Below are 25080 nucleotides of genomic sequence, written 5' to 3' on the forward strand. Positions count from 1 at the left end.
CCTTCGACCACACCGGATTCTTTAGAGTAACTATTTCTGTATTGTGCGTTTGCAATTTCTTTTCAGAGATCAAGACAAGAAGATCGAATTATTGACAAGTTCTTTTTTTTGTTTCTGTATGTGAGCAAAATTTACAAGTTCTTTAAATTTGGAAATAATAATGTGTGCACATTACACAATGCCGAAATGTTATAATAGCTTGTGAAAAGATTAATAATGGGCCTGGAAATGAAACTGGGCTTGTGGCTTACGTATAGTGAATCCAGACAACACATCTGTGTTTAACGGCGTTTGGTCGGAGCCAATTTTGACTACGTACACCACCGCGAGCCTCTTCTTCTCGTGGCGTCGGTGCTTTCAAAAGCTAGCTTTAATGGCCTTTCATGGAATTAGAGAAGTTGAGAACTATTTTGTAACTCTTCTACAGCGATTCAAAAGCCGGAATGAATGGAAGAAGATTCATGCCTGCATCATCATACATGGATTGTCACAAAGCAGCTTCATGGTCACTAAAATGGTGGATTCTTGTGATAAGATTGGAGATATGGAGTATGCTACACGTCTTTTTAATCAAGTATCGAATCCTAATGTCTTCTTATATAACTCCATCATTCGCGCGTATACACACCATTCCTTGTACTGCGAGGTGATTCGTACATATAGGCAACTGCTCCGGAAGAGCATCGAGTTACCAGATCGGTTCACGTTTCCTTTTATGTTTAAATCTTGTGCGAGTCTTGGATCATGTTATTTAGGGAAGCAAGTTCATGGTCATCTCTGCAAAATCGGGCCTAAGTTCAATGTTGTGACTGAGAATGCGCTCATAGATATGTACATGAAGTTTGATGATCTAGCTGATGCACATAAAGTGTTTGATGATATGTCTGAGAGAGATGTTATATCTTGGAATAGTTTGCTTTCTGGATACGCACGGATTGGGCAGATGAAGAAAGCAAAAGGTTTGTTTCATTTGATGACTGATAAAACGATTGTGTCTTGGACTGCGATGATCTCTGGGTATACAGGGATTGGTTGTTATGTAGAGGCCATGGATTTTTTCCGTGAAATGCAGTTAGCTGGTATTGAGCCTGATGAGATCAGTCTCATTTCTGTTTTACCGTCGTGTGCTCATCTTGGATCTCTGGAGCTTGGGAAATGGATCCATATGTATGCAGAGAGAAGAGGGTTCCTGAAACAGACTGGTGTTTGCAATGCTCTTATCGAAATGTACTCGAAATGTGGTATGATTAGTCAAGCTATTCAGTTGTTCGACCAAATGAAAAGGAAAGATGTTATATCATGGAGTACAATGATCTCAGGGTATGCACATCACGGGAATGCTCATGGGGCAATTGAAACATTCAATGGAATGCAGAGAGCCAAAGTGAAGCCTAATGGGATCACGTTTATTGGTCTTTTATCAGCTTGTTCACACGTTGGTCTGTGGCAAGAAGGGTTGACGTATTTTGATATGATGAGACAAGATTATCAAATTGAACCCAAGATTGAACACTATGGTTGTTTGATTGATGTTTTGGCAAGAGCCGGAAAACTGGAACGAGCTGTTGAAATAACAAAGACAATGCCAGTGAAACCCGACTCAAAGATATGGGGTTCATTGTTGAGCTCTTGCAAAACACAGGGCAATCTTGATGTTGCATTGGTTGCAATGGATCATCTTGTGGAGCTAGAGCCGGAGGATATGGGGAATTATGTTTTGCTTGCCAATATTTACGCAGATTTGGGAAAATGGGAGGATGTGTCGAGATTGAGAAAGATTATAAGGGACGGAAATATGAAGAAAACGCCAGGTTGTAGTTTGATAGAAGTGAACAACATTGTTCAGGAATTCGTTGCAGGAGATAACAGTAAACCGTTTTGGACTGAGATATTTATAGTGCTGCAATTGTTTACTTCACATCAGGATCAGGATGTGATCAAAAGGAACAATGCTCTTGCATTTATAGGTATGGTTTAATAGCGTTTGAATTGTGGAAAAGTAGCAAACTTATTAGGCATATTATACAGATCAGAAAGGTCACAACAGTATTTTTTGATCATACATATGTTACAAATCGATCAGAAAAGGTCACAAGAGTACTCACTCAATCATACATATGTTACAAATTGATCAGAAAGGTCCCAACAGTATTTATTCGGAATCTCAGCCATCTCCAACAAGATATATAGAAGCTTCGATCTTCTTGTTCCTCTCGTATTCTACATTATTTTGTCTGGAATGGGCTGGTTTTAACCCAATTCATCCGAGAAGTTTCTTCAACCCTATCTTCTGCTCTGAGGTAAAGCTTGTAGGGAACTTGATGTTAAATTTGATCCTCAAGTTACCTTTCTTAGTCTGGTCTTTCTGCAACGGCATTCCTTCCATTGGAACCACTTCCTCGTACTCGGGATGGATCACACAGTTGACTGGGATTGTCAGTCTCCGACCATCTAGTGTAGTCAGGTTGATGGTGTAGCCGGTAAAGGCCTCGAGAACTGAGATCTTCAGAGTGACTACGAGGTCGTTACCCTCTCGAGTGAAAACCGGATGAGGCTTTTCATCGATGATGAAGACTAAATCCGCTGGAATCACACCAGGTTGCTTATTTCCTTTCTGGAATGTGATCTTTGTGCCTTTCTTCCACCCCGGTTTCACATCAACAGTCAAAATCTCTTCTACCTGCATCGTCTTGCTGCAAGTTTTTTCCAAAAGACAACACTGGTCAGCCTATGCTTTTTATGCCACTCAACAAGGTTATGAACTATGATAAGGCTCTGTTTTCACTATGTATCAACAGACAAATGCCCTATTAACGCTGTCTTAAGTGAGTGGCTAACCTAAAGAGTTCCACTTTTTGTTCACAGATAAGACATCGAATGATCATGACTTACCCAATGACATCAACAATCTCCCTGGAGATCTTCATCTTCTTGGTGGTTCCTTTGTAAAGATGTTCAAGGCTACAAGGCAACTTTTTTTCAATAGGATCTGCCTTCCTATCTCCACCGTGATGCAATGAGCCGCCACCACCATCTCCTCCTTTGCTGCTATCACCAGCAGCAGCAGCAGCAGAAGGGCTAGAGACCCCAAAAAACTCAGTAAATATATCAGCCTCACGTCGGGGAGCAGAAGGGCTAGAGGCCCCAAAGTAGTCAGCAAATATACCATCCGCATTTCTCGGACCAGAAGGGATAGAGGAGGCCCCAAAGAACTCGGCAAATATATCATCCTCACTTCTCGGGTGACTCATGTTTCTTCTCAGACACAGTGTGGAGATTTATGTGGAATGTTCCTGAAATCGTTCTGAGAATTATGAGATTAGTACAATCCGTTCAAGAGACTTACCGTGAGCTGAGGAAAGAAGAAATCGCAACCAGAAAAGTGAGTTGTGCAGAGAATTATCACCTCTGATAATGATGATGACAAAGGATGAATCGCTCTAAGAGTAAAGTAGGAAAGGAGAGAGCATAGCATACTGTTTAAATTTGACCCAAAAAAAAAAAAAGCATACTGTTTAATCTGATGATAGTACTTGTACATAAAGAGTACTCTTGCATTATTAAACCAACTTACTTTATTGACCGGCACAAACCGGACTTGGTTTAATTTAAAAAAAGAGATGAGTGAATGAAACTTAACAAACAACTAGGATTTCACCCGCGGACTAAGTTATAAATTATTGTATTTTAAATAATACTTTTTAATTTATTTAGTTTTCAAATTTTCAATTAATTAACTTTTTATCTAATTAATTTAGATTTTTGTTTAGATTTTTTTTTCTTCCTACGTTTTATAAAGTTTAGAATCTAATTACATTAAATTTGTTATTAGATAGAATATAAATTAAACAGAGGTATATGCCTATATAGTATATTAGTGTATATATTTTTTTTTTGGAATATTAAGAATGTGTTATAGTATGTGTAATATTTTGTAGTTCATATACTAAATAATTTAGAAGTTAATTTTCAAAACTATGATTACAAATCTATAGTATATATGAGATAAACTAATAGTTTTAGTGTTGGTTCTATATTTCAAACCTGCCATGTCAGACAACATATTCAAAGATTTTTAATCAGCAAAAACTCATCATATGAAACCGTGAAAGTAAAAAATTATTTTTAAATACGTAGTACAAAATAAAAATAAATCTGTGAGCAAGCAATATCTTTTATATTTTATTATTATTCTTTGAATAAGATATCAAATTGAATGGTAAATATGTTTGTTACCTTTTAAAATCATACCGTTAGTTTTTTTGAATAATATATTTTATATTTGATTTTGAACATATATTTTAGGAGGAAACCAATGTGTTGAGATCAAAAATCTCGACCAAGGATCCTCCTCCAAGATCGAAAATCAATTTATTTCTTGGTAAGACCGATTGTTTAGGAAATTTGTGTATGGAGAAAATATTGTTTTGTTAAATTGGAAACTTAGTATTAATTAAATCAATTATAAATTTAATACTTAATATTAAAGGGAGTGATTCTAATTGTTTTGGAAAGTTATTTAGGAGTAAAAATTTTGTTTTCAAAAATAGAAACTTAATATTAATTAATGGAAAACAAATTAATAATTAATATCAATGCAGTCTTGTAAATAGGTGGTAACTTCAAGATTTATTTGCTAAATGTACTTGGAAAATGTATATATAGATACTTAATGTTAAAGGGAGTGATTCTAATTGTTTTGGAAAGTTATTTAGGAGTAAAAATTTTGTTTTCAAAAATAGAAACTTAATATTAATTAATGGAAAACAAATTAATAATTAATATCAATGGCAGTCTTGTAAATAGGTGGTAACTTCAAGATTTATTTGCTATTTCAAGATTTATTTGCTAAATGTATTTGGAAAATGTATATATAGATATACAGGGATTGGGTGTTATGTAGAGAGGCTAGCTATGGGATTTTTCCGGCAAAATGCAATTTACTGGCATTGAGCCTGATGAGATCAGAGACTCATTTCTGTTTCACCGCCCTGTTCCCATCTTGGATCTCTATCGCTTGGGAGATGGATCCATATGTAGGCAGAGAGAAGAAGATTTCTGAAACAAACTAGTGTTTGCAAATGCTTTTATTGAAATGTATACTCGCGTTGACCAAAAAAAAAAAAGAAAAGAAATGTACTCGAAATGTAGTATGGTCAGTCAAGCTATCCGATGATCAAACTAACGGGAAAGATGTAATATCAGGGACTACAATGATCTCAGGGTATGCACACATCACGGGAATGCTCATCAAGCTATTGGGACATTCGATGAAATGCAGAGAGAGAAGGAAGCCTATTTGGATCACGTTACACATGGTGATGAGACAAGATCAATCAAATATACGGCTGTTTGATTGATGTTCTGGCAAGAGCGGGAAAACTGGAACGAGCTGTTGAAAATAACAAAGACAATGCCGCTGAAACCTGTCTCGAAGATATGGTTTCATGGTTGAGCACCTGCTGAACAAGAGGGAATCTTGGTGTCACAAATGCTCTCGTGTTTATTGGTATGGTTTAATTAATAGCGTTTGGGTTATATAGGAGAAGCAACAAAATTTATTGAAGGTATTCAATCGTAGTACATATGGTACAAATCGATCAAAAAGCAACAGTATATTTAATCACAATCTCTGTGATTTACAACAGTACATCTAGAAGCTTTGACCCTCTGGTTCTCTCCTCTGTTCTCTGTAACGTGGGTGAGTATACTCAAACTCAGCCGAGGAGTTTCTTCACTCCTGTCTTCTGCTCTGAGTTTAATCTTGTTGGAAACTTGATGTTGAACTTGATCCTCAAGTTGCCTTTCTTAGTCTGGTCTTTCTGCAACGGCATTCCTTCCTTTGGAACCACTTCCTCGTACTCGGGACTGATGACGTTGGTGACAGGGATTGTCAACCTCCGACCATCAAGTGTAGTCAGGCTCACTGTGTAGCCCGTCAAGGCCTCGACAAGTGAGATCTTCTGCGTGACTACAAGGTCGTTACCCTCTCGAGTGAAGACCGGGTGAGGCTTCTCGTCAATGATGAAGACTAAATCCGCTGGAATCACACCGGGTTGCTCATTGCCTTTCTCAGGGAACGTGATCTTTGTGCCTTTCTTCCACCCTGGTTTCACATCAATGGTCAATATCTCTTCCACCTGCATAGTCTTGCTGCAAACCAAACCAAAAAAAAACACACAAACCGTTCAGCCTAAATCACTTTAACAATTTTATGAACTACGACCAATGCTCTGCTTTCACTATGAACTACACAGGAGAAACGCTCTAAGCGAATTAGCCTATTTCTACATACAAGCTAACCTAAAGGGTTCCATTTGGGTTTGATCATGACTTACCCGCTGACATCAGCAATCTCCCTGGAGATCCTCATCTTCTTGGTGGTTCCTTTGTAAAGATCTTCAAGACTACAAGGCAGCTTGTTCTCGATAGGAGCAGCCTTCCTAGGTCCACCGTGATGGATGGAGCCACCACCGCCTCCTCCTTCGCCGAAAGAGGCAAACATATCATCACCAAACATACTGCTAGAGAACCGTGTAGCTCTTCCTCCACCACCACCGCCACCAAACGGGCTAGAGAAGCCAAAGAACTCTGCAAATATGTCATCCGCACTTCTAGGGTTGAACCTGAAGGACGTAGGACCATCACCGGTAGAGAAATAAGTGGCTCCACCAGCGTCAGGAGGTGGCACATTCCCTTTCAAACCTTCCTCCCCATATTGATCATATACAGCTTTCTTCTGAGGATCGCTTAGAACCTAGTAAGCATCAATAAAATCAAGTCATCATTAGCAAACACGCCTATTCATTATGACAAGAATTGAATTAATTAAATACATAATTTACATAGTATAGATAAGATACCTCGTAAGCTTCGGAGATCTGCTTAAACTTAGCCTCGGCGTCCTTTTTGTTGTTGGGGTTTTTGTCGGGGTGCCACTTCATGGCGAGTTTTCGATAAGCTTTCTTAAGATCATCGTCGCTGGCGCTGCGATCAACTTGGAGGACTTTGTAATAATCCACTCCCATCCGACCTTCTTCCTCTTCTCTCTTTCGCTTCTTCACTTTTCCTGATTTTTCTTAGTAATTGTTCTGTAAAAGAATGATGAATCGTGCTCTGTTTGAATTGGTATAATCGTGCTCTGTTTTGGTTGAAGAAGATAAGACTAGTTTGTTGTTTGGTCTTAAAAACAAACAAACACACGGACTCGTGTACTTTTTTTCTTCTCAGAGTGTTGAGAACCCTGTCGAATGTTCCAGAACTTGTCTGGTCTTTAAAACTGATTTTTTTTTTTTTTTTTGGTTTGGGTGACGGGCCGGTGACGCGTGCTCTCTCTTATCATCTTCGTAACGCATTCCAAAGTGTGTTTACGTTATCGTATCTATAGGCCCGTTAAACTGTATTGGACTTAAAGTGGGCTTTTAATAATAATTAGTTATAGATTAATAATTTAATTATTGGGATAATTGTTTTCGTGATTACAATAATTGTCTCTTAGGAAAATAAGCAGTTAACTAATTTTTTTTAATCTTTTTAACAAAAGAGAAAATTACACATAATCGCAAGAAGAAGGAAAGAAAGAAATAATAATTAGTAAATCAAAAAAAAATAAATAACAAATAAGAAGAACATTAATAAAAAATATTAAAATAAGATCAAAGTGTTCTTGTTTCTGGCTGTTAACAAGGAATGGAGTGGGTAAACCAACGGAGGACATTGACAGGAAGTTTGATGAGAGACACAGCGAAGTTTGCCAGCGCAGCGAAACAGAAGCAACATGGGCACAAACAACTCAATATTGTCCTGCAATATTTTTTTTTTCCATTACAATATTAATATTACTAATTCACAATTTTGATCTCATCAGTAGAGATCTCTCATCTGGTGTTGATTGTTAAGATGAAGAACATACATAAGCGATAGATTCAAGATTTTGAGGATTGGAAAAAAGGAAGTAAGTGGACTGGATCTAAACATTAAAAAAATAAAGAAAGAAACGATCGATGTGTACCCAATGATCCAGATGACAGCACCAACGAGAGAGAGAACGAGGGCAACAAGAGCAAATGGTAATCCTAGTAAGAAGCCTAAAGGTCTACATTCTCCCATAGCTGCTCTTTCAGAGATTTTTTTCCAAGACAAGTTTTAGTTGTTCTGTTTCTTTTAGAAATAGCAAGAGAAAGCACTAAATAATTTTAAAGTGTGGTTTTAGTTTCCACGGGATGATGATATAAAAAGTTATAACCGCCGAACCCACGCGGCGGGCTATTCTGAATTACCATAATACCTTTGCGGTTTCTTTCGTTTTAAGTCTTCTCTTCTATAATGTCAACGGGTTATTTTGGGGAATTGAAGACTTTTTTTTTTGAGTTCGTCTATCTATCGGAAACTTCCTTTTTCACAGAGTCAAAGTCAACAAATGCATGCCCCCCTTCACCCTGTTGTGGAAGAGTTCTAGCTAGGACCTTTTGCGTCAACCTAATTTATTACAAGAGAAGAAGAAGAAGAGAACCGTATGAAGGGAAGCTGCAAAGTGCAAGCACTGCAAGTTGTGCAACCACATGGGGGTGTGCCATGCTATCTATTAGAGTATATACTATATAGAATCAAAGCCTTTATTATTTTATGTTTTTGCTAAATTTCCCAAAATATACCAACTTTATAATAAGACAGTAAAAACTGAGATCGATCATAATAACTAGAGCTTCCAACACGTCCTATACATGTTATGTTACGTATATCTACGCAATATATACCCTCGTAATTCGTAATAGTCTGATAGAAAACGTGATAAATTTGAGAAGACGAGTAATGTAGTCTACGAATATGGGTCACTATAGTAGTGCAATGAAGAGATTTAAACTGTTTACTTTCTCATACCATAGTCCATCCCTCTTGTCATATATCATTGAACGTACGTTTGTTCTTAGGCGGCCTTCTTGGTTTTATTCCTAATCTCAAAGCTCCTGGAAGCACTTTCATTCTTGCCTTTTCCTTTCAACAAATCCCTTCATGCACATGGCTGAACTGTATATATATATATATATACATTTAACCAACATGTTTGTCATCGATCTTTCAGTTATCAGCTCTCTCGACCTGTTACGTGGTTATCTACCTGTATTATTTTATAAAATCGGATCATGACAAACTTTCTATATATTGTAAATGTAATTTTTTCACTAACGATGAGAAGCTACCCCAAGGAAAAAGATTTCTCGATCGATCGTCAACCGCAACCGGACCCAAATTAAACCACATCTTACTCAAGTTCAATAAACTCGTCTATCGAGGGATTTAATTTTCCATCCTAATTAAAAACACAGTAGTACAAACATTCCTTTTTTTACATTGCGTTCAAGCTTAGGAGGGGAAAAAATAAAACTACGTACAAGTACCGCCTAAAGTTGTTTACGTGAATATGATTCGGAAGAACAAAAAAAATACATGATTCCGTTAGTTGTGCTTGTGTGATTTGGAGGAATGCAGCACTTGGGCTTTCAAGTTCTGATGAGGCCTAATTTCTTACAAGTTAGACTTCCATCCGCAACGTAACTACGCCCCATTAGTACAAGTTGGAATATCAATCAACCAAAGTACCACGAGAAACTTGGACATTATATATTACCGTTATGAAAAATCAAATGAGGAGATGTTTTCAAGCGAGAAATGAAAATTAAAGAAAAAAAAAAAACACAAAACAAATGGATTGAAACTGTAGCTTTCAGTTTCATGGTCCCAACTAGTTGAAAACAAAGACAAAGTTTTGCTCACCACAAGCTCCATCCACAACAAAATTAGATTTTTTTTTTTTTTTTTTTTTTCATTTTTAACTCAAATAATATAAAATAAACGTACCAATTGAATCAAAATATTTATATTATATATATCTTTATTATTTGTGATAACAGTGACAACTTTTTCATGGACTTATACAAAGAAAGTATTATTAAAGTTTAATTACTCACGCGGTTGCGCTTCTTGTCTCTTGCCACTACATGACACTCCAACCTCCGAATATGTAACTTTGGTTATTACATATCTCCTTCTAAATTGCAACAAATCATTCGTCGCTTAATTTTAGATTATTTTGTTTGTTTCTTTGCGTTTGTGTCTGCGAGCTTAATTTCATGCATACGTAAACACAGTAACAAAATAATTATAATTTGAAACTAATCAATTGGAAATCGATTGGTTTCTTGTCTTTGTATTTTAATTTTGTTAAAACTTCTAATATTTTTTTTTTTTTTTTGGGATATTGCATTCTAAAGCCTAGCTAGCTGCTACCTTCACAAGAATCTGATTTTTTTTTTAATGGCAATATTGAACATCGTAATTCCAAGTTAATTGGAGAATGCGTTTTAAGTACATATACATATGATATATGCCATTTACAGCGAAAAAGATGATGATTGTTGGCATCATAATTAATGACAGTATACCAGTCCTTTTATGAAAGTTGCACTTCATTTTTAATTACAAGCACACATGATATCATTTCCATTCTTGTCGCTATCATGTCACATGTGGGTGTGGCCCTTTACATCCACTGATTGTCAATTCTCTCTATAATGAGTTTCAAAATATATTTGTACATAAAATAGCTTTTCATCTCAATCTCTCTTTATAGATTCAATACTCATTTTCCTAATCAAGCTGTGTACAATTCAATGATATATATACATCATCTTATATTACTTGAATTCATCGGTAAACATATTTTATAAACCTCTAACATTTATAATTACTAGATAGTTTAAAATATAGTAGAAGAAACTATGAAAAAATTGCATCTTTGTCTCAACAAAAATTCTCCTTGGATTCCATATATTTACATTTTGCTGGGAGAAGGGATCCAACACTTCACCAACCAGAGTGTCGGACCGTAGACTGAACTAGCTAAAATATGAGATCTTGTTCTGGGAGAAGAGATCCAAAACTTCACCAACCAGAGTGTCGGGACTGAACTAGGTGACTATGAGAACTTAGATAGTTCCAAAATTATATAATACTATCATACAATTTAAACAAAAAAAAAAAAACGACTCCAGTAATTATTCTTTTCGGCTTCCTAGATGAAAAAGTAGAATCGTCCCACATTAATGGCAGCAACAAAACATCTAAACCTCTCAAAGATTTTTTTGAAGTATTAACTCCATCATAGAAATTAAAGGAGTCTGCGCACACATCGTTCAACTGGCAAATATTTGGATCTCAGTTGACTTACGTACTTGACTTCGAGATATAATCTGTAGAGATGTGTTAGCCTGTATATAGCTAGTAAGGGTCTGAAAAAGTATTTGGAAACTTACAATAATTTTTTTCATTGCGATTTATAAGCTGTAAAAGTTGTGAATATACATGAATTAGATTTTTTTTTTTCAAATGTGATGTGGAAACGAGAAATAACAATTATTGTAGCTGTTGAGGACCCATATAAGGTCGTGCATGTCCACTTATACGTAAAAAGAGACAATTCTGTCCTTTTTTTATATGAGCATCTTCCAAAGGATTTATTTGCGAGTCTCGTTCTCGTCAGTAAGAGGTACTACAGTAAATGATTGATTATATACTTCCATAGATATATGATAATGCCATTCAAAATGAGAACCGGGGGTACGTACGTATATAAGTTGACTACGGCGATCTCCTCGATCGACATGAGTTGGCTTGATAAACCAATCTACCGGTATGAGTTGCACGTGATCATATACATTCATTATTATTTTTCACAGTCAAATTTAAATTCGTTAAATGACACAACATCGGCAATAGACATTTAGAACAAATTATTAAACTACAAATCATGATCAGATGGTATGTACTAACAAAAAAGATGCAAATAATCTAAACTACACATAGTAGTAAAGATTGTACATATCAATTTGTGACCCAATTTTACTTTTTTACATACAAATATACAATTATATTTAATGCGATTCAAAGTTATTATTTGTTTCTTGTCATATATATATGATAGAAAATAGTTATCTCTCGTTGATCAATAATGTTGGGACAGACCAAAACCAAAACACCGAAAACGGTAAAAGAGACAAATACGACAATAAGATATCGAACTTTGAAGTTGTGGCTCTGATCCAATGCGGCCACAACTTCACTTAAATTGTTTTGTTGCGTACCAACAAAACAGGCAACGCAAATTAGTTCCACTAAGTAAAAGGTCTCATGTGATGTGCAATCCTATATTTATAATTTTTACATAATCTAAACTTTTGTATACTTTTCCCATTTCAAATTGCATATATGCAGTATATTCACACACGTGTGTTTGCGTTTCAATAATGTATAGGGATCTATATATTTATTGTTTAGTGTTATATCGTATAAAATAAACACAAATATTTGTTCACCGCTATTTCAAAATTACAAACTTAAATGCGGATAACAAACTTACAAAAAAAAAAAGCAGTGTCTCTTTCAACTTGTGATTCTATATTATATACACACATAATCATCTTTTTATTAATTAGTTGATATCGTTAGGGTGACTTTATCGTTGCTAATTATTGACCGCGACACCTACGTTAAACTTTGTTGACCCCATGTTTTCTTTACCATGTAGAACTAGGCATTTTCTTTTTTCTTCTCGTTATGGTATGGACTTATTGCTCTCCCTCTTTCTCTCTTTCTCTCTATATAAATGAATTACTGTCATCTTTAATTTGTCACTAGCAATTGTCAAGCTTTCAAACTTTATATTTGGCTTTAGGGGAGAACAAAGAGACTTTACTTTGGATATCAAACATGTCTAGCTAGCTCTCTATTCTAAGTCTATCTCTATCCTATCTAATATCTATACTTACATACAAATTTCTCTCTCTCCAATTTATATTTGGAAATTAAGTTGGATCGACAAGTGAAGATTGATCGATGTTAGCTCTGTCTCCGGCGACGAGAGATGGTTGCGACGGAGCGTCAAAGTTTCTTGATACGTCGTCGTGTGGATTCACGATCAACCTGGAGGAGGATGAGTTTCCGGATTTCGCAGACCACGGGGATCTCCTCGACATCATTGACTTCGACGATCTATTCGGTGTCGCCGGAGATGTGCTTCCTGACTTGGAGATCGACCCTGAGATCCTAGCCGGGGATTTCTCCGACCACATGAACGCTTCTTCCACGATTACTACGGCGTCGGATAAGACTGATAGTCAAGGGGAAGCTAACAAGGGTGTTACCGGAAAAGGTGAAGAAGTCATCAGCAAAAGAGACGATGCTGCGGCGGAGACGGTGACTTATGACTGTGACTTTGACCGGAAAAGGAAGTATCCCTCTTCTGCTTCTTCCAAGAACAATTGCATCAGTAAAAACGACGTGAAGAGAAAGATAAAGGTAATTAATTAAACTAATATTTTTCTAAAAAAAACATTAATAATCTTACATGAATATAAACCCTAGCTAGAGTCGATTAGATGAACCGATCTAAAATGGATTTATTAATTTCTTGAAAGTAGATTTATTCGTTTAAATTTAATTTATTTTCTTGCTAATTAAGTCTTCTAAATTTTCATATTTGAGTTTACAAAAATCGTGTAAATTAAGACATCACGTGCATCTCTATAAGCTTAAGCTATTATATTTCTTGTCGAAGATTCATAGAAATTTCGACAAGTAATGAAATCATAAACTGTGTTAAAAAATGTAAACAAGTTTGGCTGCTAATTTAGAATTTTGTTGTCACTACATATATAGTATGCATGTAAAAAAGTATCGAAATGATAAAGAAAATGGTTATATGTTGGGATGTGTGTGAAGGTGGATTGGACACCAGAGCTACACAGGAGATTCGTGGAGGCAGTGGAACAGTTAGGAGTGGACAAAGCTGTTCCTTCTCGAATTCTGGAGCTTATGGGAGTCCATTGTCTCACTCGTCACAACGTCGCTAGTCACCTTCAAGTAAGTATTTATTTATATTTACGCTTCTTATTAATTGTATTATTCTCTAAAATAACCAACCAAATCAAGTGTTTGTTATTATATATGGTGTATTAGAAATATAGGTCTCATAGGAAACATCTGCTAGCTCGTGAGGCCGAAGCGGCTAATTGGACTCGCAAGCGGCATATCTACGGAGTAGACACCGGAGGTAATATTAATGGTCGGAGTAAAAATGGATGGCTTGCACCAGCACCCACTCTTGGGTTTCCACCGCCGCCTGTGGCTGTCGCACCGGCGCCACCTGTCCACCACCATCATTTTAGGCCGTTGCATGTGTGGGGACATCCCACGGTGGATCAGTCCGTCATGTCTCATGTGTGGCCCAAACACTTACCTCCACCTTCTGCCGCAATGCCTAATCCACCGTTTTGGGTCTCCGATTCACCCTACTGGCATCCAGTAGTAAGTTACCACATTTATAAAACCTTTACCCTCTTTTTTCACCATATATACTAGCTAGTAATTTAAATTTATGAATAAATTGGTTATTAGTTGACAAAAAAATAAAAACCCGTTATTACATGCTTGTCTTTCTAACTAACATATTTTTTTGGTCGCATGTAGATTCATAACGGGACGACTTCTTATTTGCCGACCGCAGCTACGGTAATATGAACCAATATCCAAGATTATTTCCGTATATACACCCTTCTTAATTTGCTCCGATATATATGTTTTAAATCGTATTTTTGACTGCTAATTGTATAGAGATTTAGAGCACCCCCGGTTGCCGGAATCCCACAGGCTCTGCCGCCGGTGTACAAACCAAATTATGGCTTCGGTGGTGGTCGTCCGCCGGTGGACTTACATCCGGTAAGAATTATCTAATACAATGGTTTGATTGTTGTCGAGTATGACTTTTCGCATTAGATTTATGTAATTATATTTTCTTTTTTGACTTCTTGTGTACATATTATGAATGGAACAGTCAAAAGAGAGCGTGGATGCCGCCATAGGAGATGTATTGACGAGGCCGTGGCTGCCACTTCCGTTGGGATTGAAGCCACCGGCAGTTGACGGTGTTATGACGGAGCTTCACCGTCACGGTGTCTCTGAGGTTCCGCCAACAGCGTCTTGAAACGGACAAGCCCCAAAGGCAACACGAACCAAAAAAAAATTCGACGACATGTCTTTCAATTCTTGTATCTTTTTTTTTGTTCCAAAGGTTGTTTTCGTTTTGACCCTTGTTGAGTGTTGAGAGTCTAGGGTCTCTTTAATTAATCGTGTCATATTGTGACTAATAAGGAGAACATTTTCATGTGTACGTAGGGTGTTATAAGTACACTCTCTAGCTATAAACGCAAATAAATGACATATATCCGCTCTAATCGTTGGTGTTTAGAATTTGATTGCTAGCTTTTTATATAGTTTGAGATATATACTATAAAAATTATTATCATCAAATGATTATGAATTGTATTTCCGGACGCATATATATGGAAATGTTCAATGCAAACAATGTCGTATCATTTTTTTTTTTGTAGTGATATGGAAATGTTCAATGCAAACAATGTCGTATTTCATATTTGCGTTGGTTTTAAGTATAAGTTTATGATTCAGTGATTTACATTAAGGAAAACTTAGTAAAAAAATTCACCCGCCGGTTTAGTTTTGGCGAGAAAGGAATCACGAGTGACGAGTGTTTTTTTTTTGTTTTTTTTTTGGCGATTTAGCATAGAAAAACGTAGATTTGGGGTATAGAGAGAACAGTGACTTAGTTATATAAAATAATAATGTGGAGAGAGTGGACCACGAGATAAGGGGAGAATTGGGAGTGCATGGAGGCAACGTAAAATCCAACGTAACGACCTCTTGTTTCTCCCAATTGTGACCACTCTCTCTCGTCTCCTTCAAATTCTTTTGTATGGTCCATCTCTCTCTCTTCATAATTGATACTTTATATATACATGCGGATACTATTACTAGCATCTCATTTTGCACTCCCACATCATGTACACATGCATATCATAAAGAGACAAAGTTGCAATATATAAATACATTCATATACCGAACATGCATGCATGCATCATGCATGGTCTTTTAAACCCAATGTATATATAACCAAAATGAATACTCTGTTCAAATTCGAATATGAAAGGACTTCGGTCGAAGACAGTGAAGAAAAAAAAAGACAAATCACTTTTATTTCTTTTTCTAATTAACCGGACATCCCAAACCGATATTAATGCATATTAGCTAGTTTCTGGTGCCTAGCCACCTAGGTCTACTACATTGACTAAAAATCACAGTGCGAATATTTGAACCATATTAAAGTAATAGATTGGTAGGGAAAATTTGTCGTATTCCATAGACATAATAAAGTATATATACAGGATATAACTTGGTGAACAAGCATTAGGTTATAACCTAATAGACTATTAATGAGTTTTAATGGATATCCACTAAATCATACATAACACTTTCTTTTAGATGTCCATTGTAATTGAATAGATGTAAATGCGCGTAAAATGTTGCATCATTAAAAACCTTACCAGGAAAACCCAATGGGAAAAACTATGGTTAAGGGAAAAAGAGTGCAGCGCGTTTTTACTCCCCCTCTTGAGTACATCACTTGATATCTTTGAGATGCCGCAATCCAATATGATTAAGTAACTTCTTGAAGTAGTGGTTGAAAACGCCTTGGTAAATGGTTCGCCAAATCTTCACTTGAACAAATGTATAGGAGATGTATATTATTGTACATCACAATTCTTCTGTAGGCTATTGGTCACTTAAATGACTCATCTTGATCGTTATTTTCATCTCTCATGATCTCATCAATGCATGTCAGAGACTTTGAAGATGATAGTCTTTCACCATTGGAATCATAATATTCCTCTCAAGACGTTTATCTTTTGCGTGTTCTTTTATTGTCTCATTAAAAACCTTTCAAGGAAAAACCCAATGGGATAAAAACCATGATAAGGGAAAAAGAGTACAACCACACTTATGATCATATTTCTCCCTCTGAAAGCATCATCTTCAGGTTATGCATAATGATCATATATATCATCTTTCCTGAACTGTTATAAACAGAGCTTTAGTGTACAAAAGCACATATGAGCATCAGTCCACAATCCTAAGATTTTTTCTTATCCATTATGAGATCCATAAGATCAACAAAAAAGATCTACACCTAGAGATAAACTCTCATCATTTTCTCCCCAAAGTTGTCAAAAGTCTACAAAAATTTTCTCACTTTGACAACGTTCTCGAGGTCTATAATATAATCATTTAAGATATAGACTGAATCAAGTCTTGGTCTTGTAACATCCGTGAACCGGATTATGCAGTTTTGGTAGGAGTGTCGATCGATACCCTTGTAGCATCGATCGACACCACTAATCCTGGGTTCGTCGGGTTTGTTTTATTTTGCGATTTTGGTTTGGGTTGGTTTGGTTTAGCGACCTAAACCGAGTATTTAAGTGGAGAAACGACAAATCGAGGGTTTTAGAGTTTTGTTGTGGCCATTGAGTGAGAAAAAGAGAGAAAAAGGAGAGAAAACGTTTTCTGTGAGTTTCTGGGCTTGTTCTTGGTGTTTTGGAGAGATCTGTGATTGGAGAAGGGTTAGCTGTTGCTGGGAACGAAGGAGAAGCTCCTGGAGGCATGGTTTCCATTGTTTTCTCAACCCAATCTTTTTGTATTTGAGGTGAGTGCTTGACCATGGTTGATCTAAGCATGAGATCTCTTTTGTTTGGGAGATTTTCTTGTTGCTTGTGGTGTTTGTTTGCTTGGGTTCGTTGTTTTCATGTTTATAGGATTATGAGGTGTTTGGGTGAGTTTGAGGCGGTTTCGAGATGTATTGAGACGGAGGTTCGTGATTCGCGTTCGTGCAGTTCGTGTCTGCAGAAAGAGCATCGATCGACACCTTGTGGCATTGGTCGACACCTTTTCGTGAGGCATCGATCGGCGCCATGTCGTGGGGCATCGATCGGCACTAGGTCGTGAGGCATAGATCGGCACCGATGTAGCATCGGTCGACACTAGTTTAATCCGTGACTCATTTTCCAGGTGTGATGTATTGTTGTGTGTTTCCTTGTTTGCTTGAACATGAGAGTCTCAAATGCTTGTGTGTATAACCTAGTAGATGGGAGGACGACCTCACTAAGTATTTATGATAATACTTACGCATCTCAATTGTTGTTTGTGGTGTGCAGGTAAAGGCAAAGTGTGATCGTGGAATCAAAGGCAATAAGAGGAGGATGTTCCAGGGACTCGATTGGTTGTTATCTGGCATTGTTAGGTTGCTAGAGTTGTGTCCTAGAACATTGTTTAGGATTGCTGGTTATTTGATTTATGCTGTTGGATCATTAGTTTGTGATTGGACTTAATACTGGTTATTATTTTATTGGTTATTGGTTTTTTGGATATTTATTGTTTTGTTATTCCGTTGTTGATCGTGAATGTGGTTAGACGGCTAGTGGGTATGAGACCACTAGCTGTAGTTTATTAATACATATATATTATTTATTATTTTTTTAAAAAGGGTCGGTTGTTTCATTTTGGTATCAGAGCCCTTACGGTTCTAGGTTTGGGTTCACTAGGTTTCTGTTGTGATGTTTGGGATTGCATGTCCTTATTGATTATGTGAGTTAGTCAATTGTGTGTGGCATGGAGTCCTAGAACATCCTCTTCGAGCCTATTGTGTGATTCCACAGTGAGTTCATATTTCTGTGTTATATTAGAAACTTGTTTGCTTAGTCTTCTGTTCATGGTAGTGCAGATGGCTAAAGGTGATGCTGTTGGTGGTCGTGGTGGTGGACGCGGATGTGGTCGTGGTAGGGGCAGAGTCCTAGTGGTTAGTGAGACCGAGGACCAGAGTGTGACAGCAGAGGGTGTTGGCGAGTCGCAGAGAGTTCCGGGGAATTCCGTGAGTGTGGCAGGAGGGAGCGGTGTTGATGCTCTAGTGGCCGGTGATGCTAGGGTCCCAGGTGTGGGAGTCCCAGCGGGTGGAGTCCCTGGTACTGACGTTGCGGCTATGCTAGCACAGTTGTTGGTACGGTTACCACCTGTGGTGCCGGCTCAGGCTCAGGTAGTGCCACCAGTGGTGGCGGAGGAGTGGCAGCCAGTGGCTGCGGATGTGGGAGTCCATTCTCGCTATATCAGTATGCTGATAGAGATGGGCCGTATTCGCACCGAGCAGTTTTCGGGAGGTATAGATCCTACTGTTTCGGATGCGTGGAGGGCGAGTGTGGAACGTAACTTCCATACTCTGAGATGCCCTGAGGAGTTTTGGGTGGATATAGGGGTCCATCTTTTGGTTGGTGATGCTCAGGTGTGGTGGAGATCAGTGGTTGCTAGGAGAGTGCAGAGAGAAATGACTTGGGCTGACTTCGTCTTGGAGTTCAACCGCAAGTATTTTCCTAGAGAGGCATTGGATCGGTTGGAGGTGCAGTTCCTTCAGTTGTCTCAGGGGACACGGTCAGTGCGGGAGCTGGACTTGGAGTTTAGTCGACTTCTTTGTTATGGGGGTCGGGCTATGGAGCCTGAGGAGGCTCAGATCAGGAGGTTTTTGAGGGCTCTACGTGATGATTTGAGAGTTCACTGTAGAGGGCAGAGTTATGCTACGCATGCAGAGCTGCTTGAGACTGCAGCAGAGATTGAGGAGGATATCCGGACACAGTCAGTGGCGGTTACTCCAGCAGTTCAGCCTAGTAGGGCTCAGCAGCAGGGTGGTTCGAGCAGGGGCGGTAGGCCTGCACAGGGAACCAAGAGGAGGTGGGAGGCTACACGGAGGCCGAGTGGTGCGAGTTGTTTCGGTTGTGGGAGCAAGGATCACAAGGTTGCTAGTTGTCCCAAGAGGAGTGCTCCGACAGTAGCGGCTCGTGTATGCTATCATTGCAGGGATCCAGGGCATATCAGGCCCATGTGTCCCAAGTTGCAGCCGGTAGCAGTGGCAGCGTTGCAGCAGGTGCAGCCTGGAGGTCAGCAGGTGGCACAGATTGAGCAGGCGCCACAGGTTTACATGACTGTGGAGACTGGTGGAACCAGTGCCGACGCGATCACAGGTATAATTTTCTGGTACTTAACTTTGTGAATTTTAGTAGGTTCAGATTTTATGTTTTTCCTGTGATAAAGTGGTAGGTTCTCAACACATTAGGTTTGTGTAGGGACCTTGTTGGTGGGCGGGTTTAAGTCCCACGTTATGTTTGATTCTGGAGCTTCTCACAGCTTCATTACTTCGGAGTGTGCAGAGAGTGCGGGGATCAGAGGGGATCCCGGGGAGCGTGCAGGAGAAGGATTTGGGGCTGGTGAATGCCTCTAGGGATGTGGATTCAGAGTATCAGGTCTCAGATAATGGTACTATCTTGGTGCACAGTCGGGTTTGTGTGCCTAAGGATGAGGGGTTGAGGCAGGAGATTCTGAGAGAGGCTCATGCGGGCAAGTTATCTATTCATCCAGGAGCGACTAAGATGTACCGTAACCTCAAGAAGTACTATCATTGGGTCGGGATGAAGAAGGATGTGGCTAGTTGGGTTTTGAGGTGCGATGTGTGTCAGCTAGTGAAGACTGAGCATCAGGTTCCTGGCGGTTTACTGAAGAGTCTACCCATTCCAGAGTGGAAGTGGGATATGATCACTATGGACTTTGTGGTAGGATTGCCAGTGTCACGGACCTTTGATGCTATTTGGGTCATTGTGGACCGGTTGACTAAGTCAGCACATTTTCTGGCCATTAAGAAGACTGATGGAGCAGCGGTCTTGGCTAAGAAGTATGTGAGAGAGATAGTCAGATTGCATGGGGTGCTAGCGAGCATTGTGTCTGATAGGGATTCTAAGTTCACTTCAGTGTTCTGGAAGGCATTTCAAGCAGAGATGGGCACTAAGGTGCATATGAGTACAACTTATCATCCCCAGACTGATGGACAGTCAGAGAGGAAGATCCAGACGCTGGAGAATTTGTTGAGGATGTGTGTGCTGGATTGGGGTGGCCATTGTGGCGGGCTGTTTAGCCAATTGTTTGGCCTTTGTGGCGGGCTTTTTAGCCAATTGTTTGGCCTTTATGGCGGGCTTTTTAGCCAATTGTTTGGCCTTTGTGGCGGGCTGTTTAGCCAGAGTGCCTGTTTAGGCGGTCCTTCGGGGCAGATGGTCTTCGTGACGGTCCTTCGGGACAGATGGTATTTGTGACGGTCCTTCGGAACGAGTGGCCTTGGTGGCGGTCCTCTTTAGGACATTTGTTTAGCCTTGGTGGCGGTCCTCTTTAGGACATTTGTTTGGCCTTGGTGGCGGTCCTCTTTAAGACATTTGTTTGGCCTTTGTGGCGGCCCTTGTGGCATGTATATGACCCTTGTGGGGTCATGAGGTATTCCAGTGAGGGGATATGTGGTTGGTAGGACATTGAGATTTTTTACGCGAGCCACGGGAAGGGAACCTGGATAGGGATAGGACACAGACGTGTTCAGAATCGTTTGCTCGCGACTCTGGGGGGACTTTGGTTCTCCTAGTACTACCATATTCGGAGACTTTGTGACTCGGGAGTATGGTTGGTATATCGACTTCGGATGACGATCCGGAGGCGCGCTGTAGGGTGACGACCCGAGAGACGAACTTGGATTTTTCCTTATATATTATGGCATGCGGGTTTAGGCCCGATGAGGAGCCAACATTTGGCATGCAAACTTAAGTCTGATGAGGAACCAATGAAAACTCAAGGTTTAGGCCTATGAGTAAAGGAAGTCCAAAAGTCGAAAGCAAATGACGCCTGGAGCGTGAGTCTATCGCCTAGAGGTGACCTTCTGTAGATCGGTCGGAGGAGTGCGGGCCGTGGAGACGGTCGCACAGGAGTCCTTGGCTGATGGTTGTTCGAGATTCGAGGACGAATGTAGATTGGTGGGGGAGAATTATAACATCTGCGAACCGGATTATGCGGTTTTGGTAGGAGTGTCCATCGATACCCTTGTAGCATCGATCGACACCACTAATCCTGGGTTCGTCGGGTTTGTTTTATTTTGCGATTTTGGTTTGGGTTGGTTTTGTTTAGCGACCTAAACCGAGTATTTAAGTGGGGAAACGACAAATCGAGGGTTTTGGAGTTTTGTTGTCGGCGTTGAGTGAGAAAAAGAGAGAAAAAGGAGAGAAAACGTTTTCTGTGAGTTTCTGGGCTTGTTGTGACAACCCGTCCCGCAGACCCCACTAGCCCACCGCTAGCTGCCCCAACGGATCGTCTGTGGACCCTGCTAGCCCACTGCTAGCCGGCCCAACAGACTCCAAGCTGGCCCTGCAGGGCATCGATCCTAACCCATCACTGTGGATATCCCAATCCACCAGTAGGTTATTGGTGCGCCAGGCGTTCCTCGAATCCTGGTCCTCACCCTTTAACAACCTTCCCACAGGACAAGCTGTCACCAATTGATATGAAAAGACCGACCCTTTTTTTTTTAATAATAAATAATAATAATATATAATAAATATATAATATAATATAATAATAAACTACAACTAGTGGTCACATACCCACTAGCCACCTAACCACAATCACAATCATCAGCGGAAAACATTACCAATATCCAATAAATATAAATAGCCAATATTAATAATATTCAGTATAATTCTAATCATAAACCAATGATTCAAACGACATAACCCAGTGAACCAACAATCCTAAGCAACATTCTAGGACTCAACTCTAGCAACCTAACATAACCTAGACAATCAAGCGAACCACTAGAACATCCTCCTCTTCATTGCCTTGATTCCACGGTCACACTTTGCCTTTACCTGCACCACAAACACATATTGCAATGAATGAGTATTTAAAAAATACTCAGTAAGGCAATCATCCCATCTACTGGGCTATACACACAAGCAATAAAGACATCTCTAACCATCAACCATCAACCAACAATCATCAATCAACAGTCAACAGGCCAAACAACACATAAACAAGCAGATTAGAGAAATCTCCAGCTTAGATAAGCCATGGTCCTGCACTTACCTTAACAAGTGATTCACAAAACTAAATACAACCAAATGAGAGGCTTTCCAATATCCAAGAACAACCAAATTTGTTCCTACAACCAATCACAACAACAAACAAATATTGAAAACAAACTGCCAGAAAAAACAGAAAAGAACAACCTCACAAGTGAAACCACGAAACCAAAACTAACCGTTAACTTTCTAATCCCTCCGGTGAAAAGCAAGGTATAAACGTCCAGAAGCGTCCCACCAAATTTCAGCACGATCAGATTGTAGATGAAACCGCAATCGTCCCCGTAACACCCGCTGGTCTCAATCCGCGAATGAGAAGAAACACCCCACGAAACTGCCAATATCTCCTAGAATATTAACTCAAATTCACTTCTGTAAAAAGGAGAGTGTACGAAAATCTCTTAGCTACAACCCTACCAAAAATCAGTACTTTTCGAAATGATTTGACCAGTCGGATTCTCCTTCTCCCAAACCCTGACAGTTCTGTTTCTCTCTTAACTCTAAGGAAAAAGCTTGATCTCCTTCTCTTTCTCCTTTACACCAAATAACCAACACTTAACTCTCTTTCTCTCCCTCTCTCTGATGACAATGTCGACCAAAGCACAAAAAAGAGGAAGTGTCGACAAAAAGAAGGAGAAATAAGGGTTTTTGGTTTTATTAAATTAAACCAGAATTTAATTAAATCAAAAACAATTCCTTCGGTTTTCCCTACATCCCAATTTTAGAAAGAGGATGTTACACTTATTCTTGGTGTTTTGGAGAGATCTGTGATTGGAGAAGGGTTAGCTGTTGCTGGGAACGAAGGAGAAGCTCCTGGAGGCGTGGTTTCCATTGTTTTCTCAACCCAATCTTCTTGTATTTGAGGTGAGTGCTTGACCATGGTTGATCTAAGCATGAGATCTCTTTTGTTTGGGTGATTTTCTTGTTGCTTGTGGTGTTTGTTTGCTTGGGTTCGTTGTTTTCATGTTTATTATAGGATTTCGAGGTGTTTGGGTGAGTTTGAGGCGGTTTCGAGATGTATTGAGACGGAGGTTTGTGATTCGCGTTCGTGTCTGCAGAAGGAGCATCGATCGACACCTTGTGGCATCGGTCGACACCTTTTCGTGAGGCATCATTCGGCGCCATGTCGTGGGGCATCGATCGGCACCAGGTTGTGAGGCATCGATCGGCACCGATGTAGCATCGGTCGACACTAGTTTAATCCGTGACTCGTTTTTCTGGTGTGATATATTGTTGTGTGTTTACTTGTTTGCTTGAACATGAGAGTCTCAAATGCTTGTGTGTATAACCTAGTAGATGGGAGGACGGCCTCACTAAGTATTTATGATAGTACTTACGCATCTTAATTGTTGTTTGTGGTGTGCAGGTAAAGGCAAAGTGTGACCGTGGAATCAAAGGCAATGAAAAGAAGGATGTTCCAGGGACTCGATTGGTTGTTATCTGGCAATGTTAGGTTGCTAGAGTTGTGTCCTAGAACATTGTTTAGGATTGCTGGTTATTTGATTTATGTTGTTGGATCATTAGTTTGTGATTGGAATTAATACTGGTTATTATTTTATTGGTTATTGGTTTATTGGATATTTATTGTTTTGTTATTCCGCTGTTGATCGTGAATGTGGTTAGGCGGCTAGTGGATATGGGACCACTAGTTTTAGTTTATTAATACATATATATTATTTATTATTTTTTTTTTAAAAAGGGTCGGTTGTTTCAGGTCTTATTGTCAAACTCATAAGGGATCTATAATAGTTGCTTCCACCATATGAGAGTACATTTCTCATAATAAATATCAAGTATATATGAGAGAATCATTACACTACTACATGTACTTTATTTTTCATAAAGATCCACTTATGTCTCACTCATTTTACACTTTCAAGTGTAAGGACTACATGTCCAAATATTATCTCTTTAAGAGAGGTGAACTATTTCATAGCTATTTATTTCAATGATTAGCCAATCATTCTTTGTGTACACTGTTCAATAGAACCTTTTCTATTAACCGCGGTTTATGATCTTCGATTTTCATCAATAACAATATCAACTGCAACACTGCATGCAAACATATTACGACTTCGATTTGCTTATTGGTTCCTTTTCATTCTAGACATTACTCAACTTGTTGAGATTTCTTTTCATTATGATTCTCAGGTACCTGAATCTCTTTCTTACTCATGTCTACATCTCTTCT

At 38.9% G+C, this 25080-nt stretch overlaps 5 protein-coding genes across 5 annotated transcripts; 2 read left to right on the forward strand and 3 right to left on the reverse strand.

Annotated features, from left to right (window-relative positions):
• Positions 1 to 64: 64 nt before the first annotated feature.
• On the forward strand, positions 65 to 3592 carry MEF21 (mitochondrial editing factor 21). Its single transcript, XM_010469498.3, has 2 exons — positions 65 to 2754; positions 2866 to 3592. Exon 1 carries the CDS (start codon positions 374 to 376, stop codon positions 1976 to 1978), a length of 1605 nt encoding a protein of 534 aa, XP_010467800.1. The 5' UTR covers positions 65 to 373; the 3' UTR covers positions 1979 to 2754; positions 2866 to 3592.
• On the reverse strand, positions 1990 to 3251 carry LOC104747805 (uncharacterized). The gene is made up of 2 exons (XM_010469500.3): positions 2893 to 3251; positions 1990 to 2693 (listed from the first exon to the last, which is right to left on the reverse strand). Exons 1-2 carry the CDS (start codon positions 3249 to 3251, stop codon positions 2261 to 2263), a joined length of 792 nt encoding a protein of 263 aa, XP_010467802.1. The 3' UTR covers positions 1990 to 2260.
• A 1948-nt stretch (positions 3593 to 5540) lies between the features above and the next one.
• Positions 5541 to 7300, reverse strand: LOC104747803 (uncharacterized). The gene is made up of 3 exons (XM_010469497.3): positions 6864 to 7300; positions 6339 to 6757; positions 5541 to 6153 (listed from the first exon to the last, which is right to left on the reverse strand). Exons 1-3 carry the CDS (start codon positions 7026 to 7028, stop codon positions 5718 to 5720), a joined length of 1020 nt encoding a protein of 339 aa, XP_010467799.1. The 5' UTR covers positions 7029 to 7300; the 3' UTR covers positions 5541 to 5717.
• A 194-nt stretch (positions 7301 to 7494) lies between these two features.
• On the reverse strand, positions 7495 to 8217 carry LOC109129339 (taximin). The gene is made up of 2 exons (XM_019237409.2): positions 8012 to 8217; positions 7495 to 7803 (listed from the first exon to the last, which is right to left on the reverse strand). The coding sequence occupies exons 1-2, from the start codon at positions 8107 to 8109 to the stop codon at positions 7680 to 7682; spliced, it is 222 nt and encodes a 73-aa protein (XP_019092954.1). The 5' UTR covers positions 8110 to 8217; the 3' UTR covers positions 7495 to 7679.
• Positions 8218 to 12153: 3936 nt separating this feature from the next.
• Positions 12154 to 15287, forward strand: LOC104747802 (transcription activator GLK1). Its single transcript, XM_010469496.3, has 6 exons — positions 12154 to 13353; positions 13777 to 13917; positions 14014 to 14361; positions 14524 to 14565; positions 14668 to 14772; positions 14888 to 15287. Exons 1-6 carry the CDS (start codon positions 12892 to 12894, stop codon positions 15035 to 15037), a joined length of 1248 nt encoding a protein of 415 aa, XP_010467798.1. The 5' UTR covers positions 12154 to 12891; the 3' UTR covers positions 15038 to 15287.
• Positions 15288 to 25080: the final 9793 nt, after the last annotated feature.

This window comes from Camelina sativa, chromosome 15, assembly GCF_030686135.1.
Source record: "Camelina sativa cultivar CO46 ecotype springtype chromosome 15, ASM3068613v1".
In the NCBI taxonomy this organism is placed as follows: domain Eukaryota; kingdom Viridiplantae; phylum Streptophyta; class Magnoliopsida; order Brassicales; family Brassicaceae; genus Camelina; species Camelina sativa.

Bases quoted from the DNA above. Each gene is read 5' to 3' on its own strand.
- MEF21 (XM_010469498.3), top strand. From the start codon at position 374: ATGGCCTTTCATGGAATTAGAGAAGTTGAGAACTATTTTGTAACTCTT.
- LOC104747805 (XM_010469500.3), bottom strand. From the start codon at position 3,251: ATGAGTCACCCGAGAAGTGAGGATGATATATTTGCCGAGTTCTTTGGG. The intron at 2,694-2,892 runs GTAAGTCATGAT...AAAAACTTGCAG, and splicing joins GAGATTGTTGATGTCATTGG to CAAGACGATGCAGGTAGAAG.
- LOC104747803 (XM_010469497.3), bottom strand. From the start codon at position 7,028: ATGGGAGTGGATTATTACAAAGTCCTCCAAGTTGATCGCAGCGCCAGC. The intron at 6,758-6,863 runs GTATCTTATCTA...GATGCTTACTAG, and splicing joins AGATCTCCGAAGCTTACGAG to GTTCTAAGCGATCCTCAGAA. The intron at 6,154-6,338 runs GTAAGTCATGAT...TTTGGTTTGCAG, and splicing joins GAGATTGCTGATGTCAGCGG to CAAGACTATGCAGGTGGAAG.
- LOC104747802 (XM_010469496.3), top strand. From the start codon at position 12,892: ATGTTAGCTCTGTCTCCGGCGACGAGAGATGGTTGCGACGGAGCGTCA. The intron at 13,354-13,776 runs GTAATTAATTAA...ATGTGTGTGAAG, and splicing joins ACGTGAAGAGAAAGATAAAG to GTGGATTGGACACCAGAGCT. The intron at 14,362-14,523 runs GTAAGTTACCAC...GGTCGCATGTAG, and splicing joins CACCCTACTGGCATCCAGTA to ATTCATAACGGGACGACTTC.
- LOC109129339 (XM_019237409.2), bottom strand. From the start codon at position 8,109: ATGGGAGAATGTAGACCTTTAGGCTTCTTACTAGGATTACCATTTGCT. The intron at 7,804-8,011 runs GTACACATCGAT...AAAATATTGCAG, and splicing joins GCTGTCATCTGGATCATTGG to GACAATATTGAGTTGTTTGT.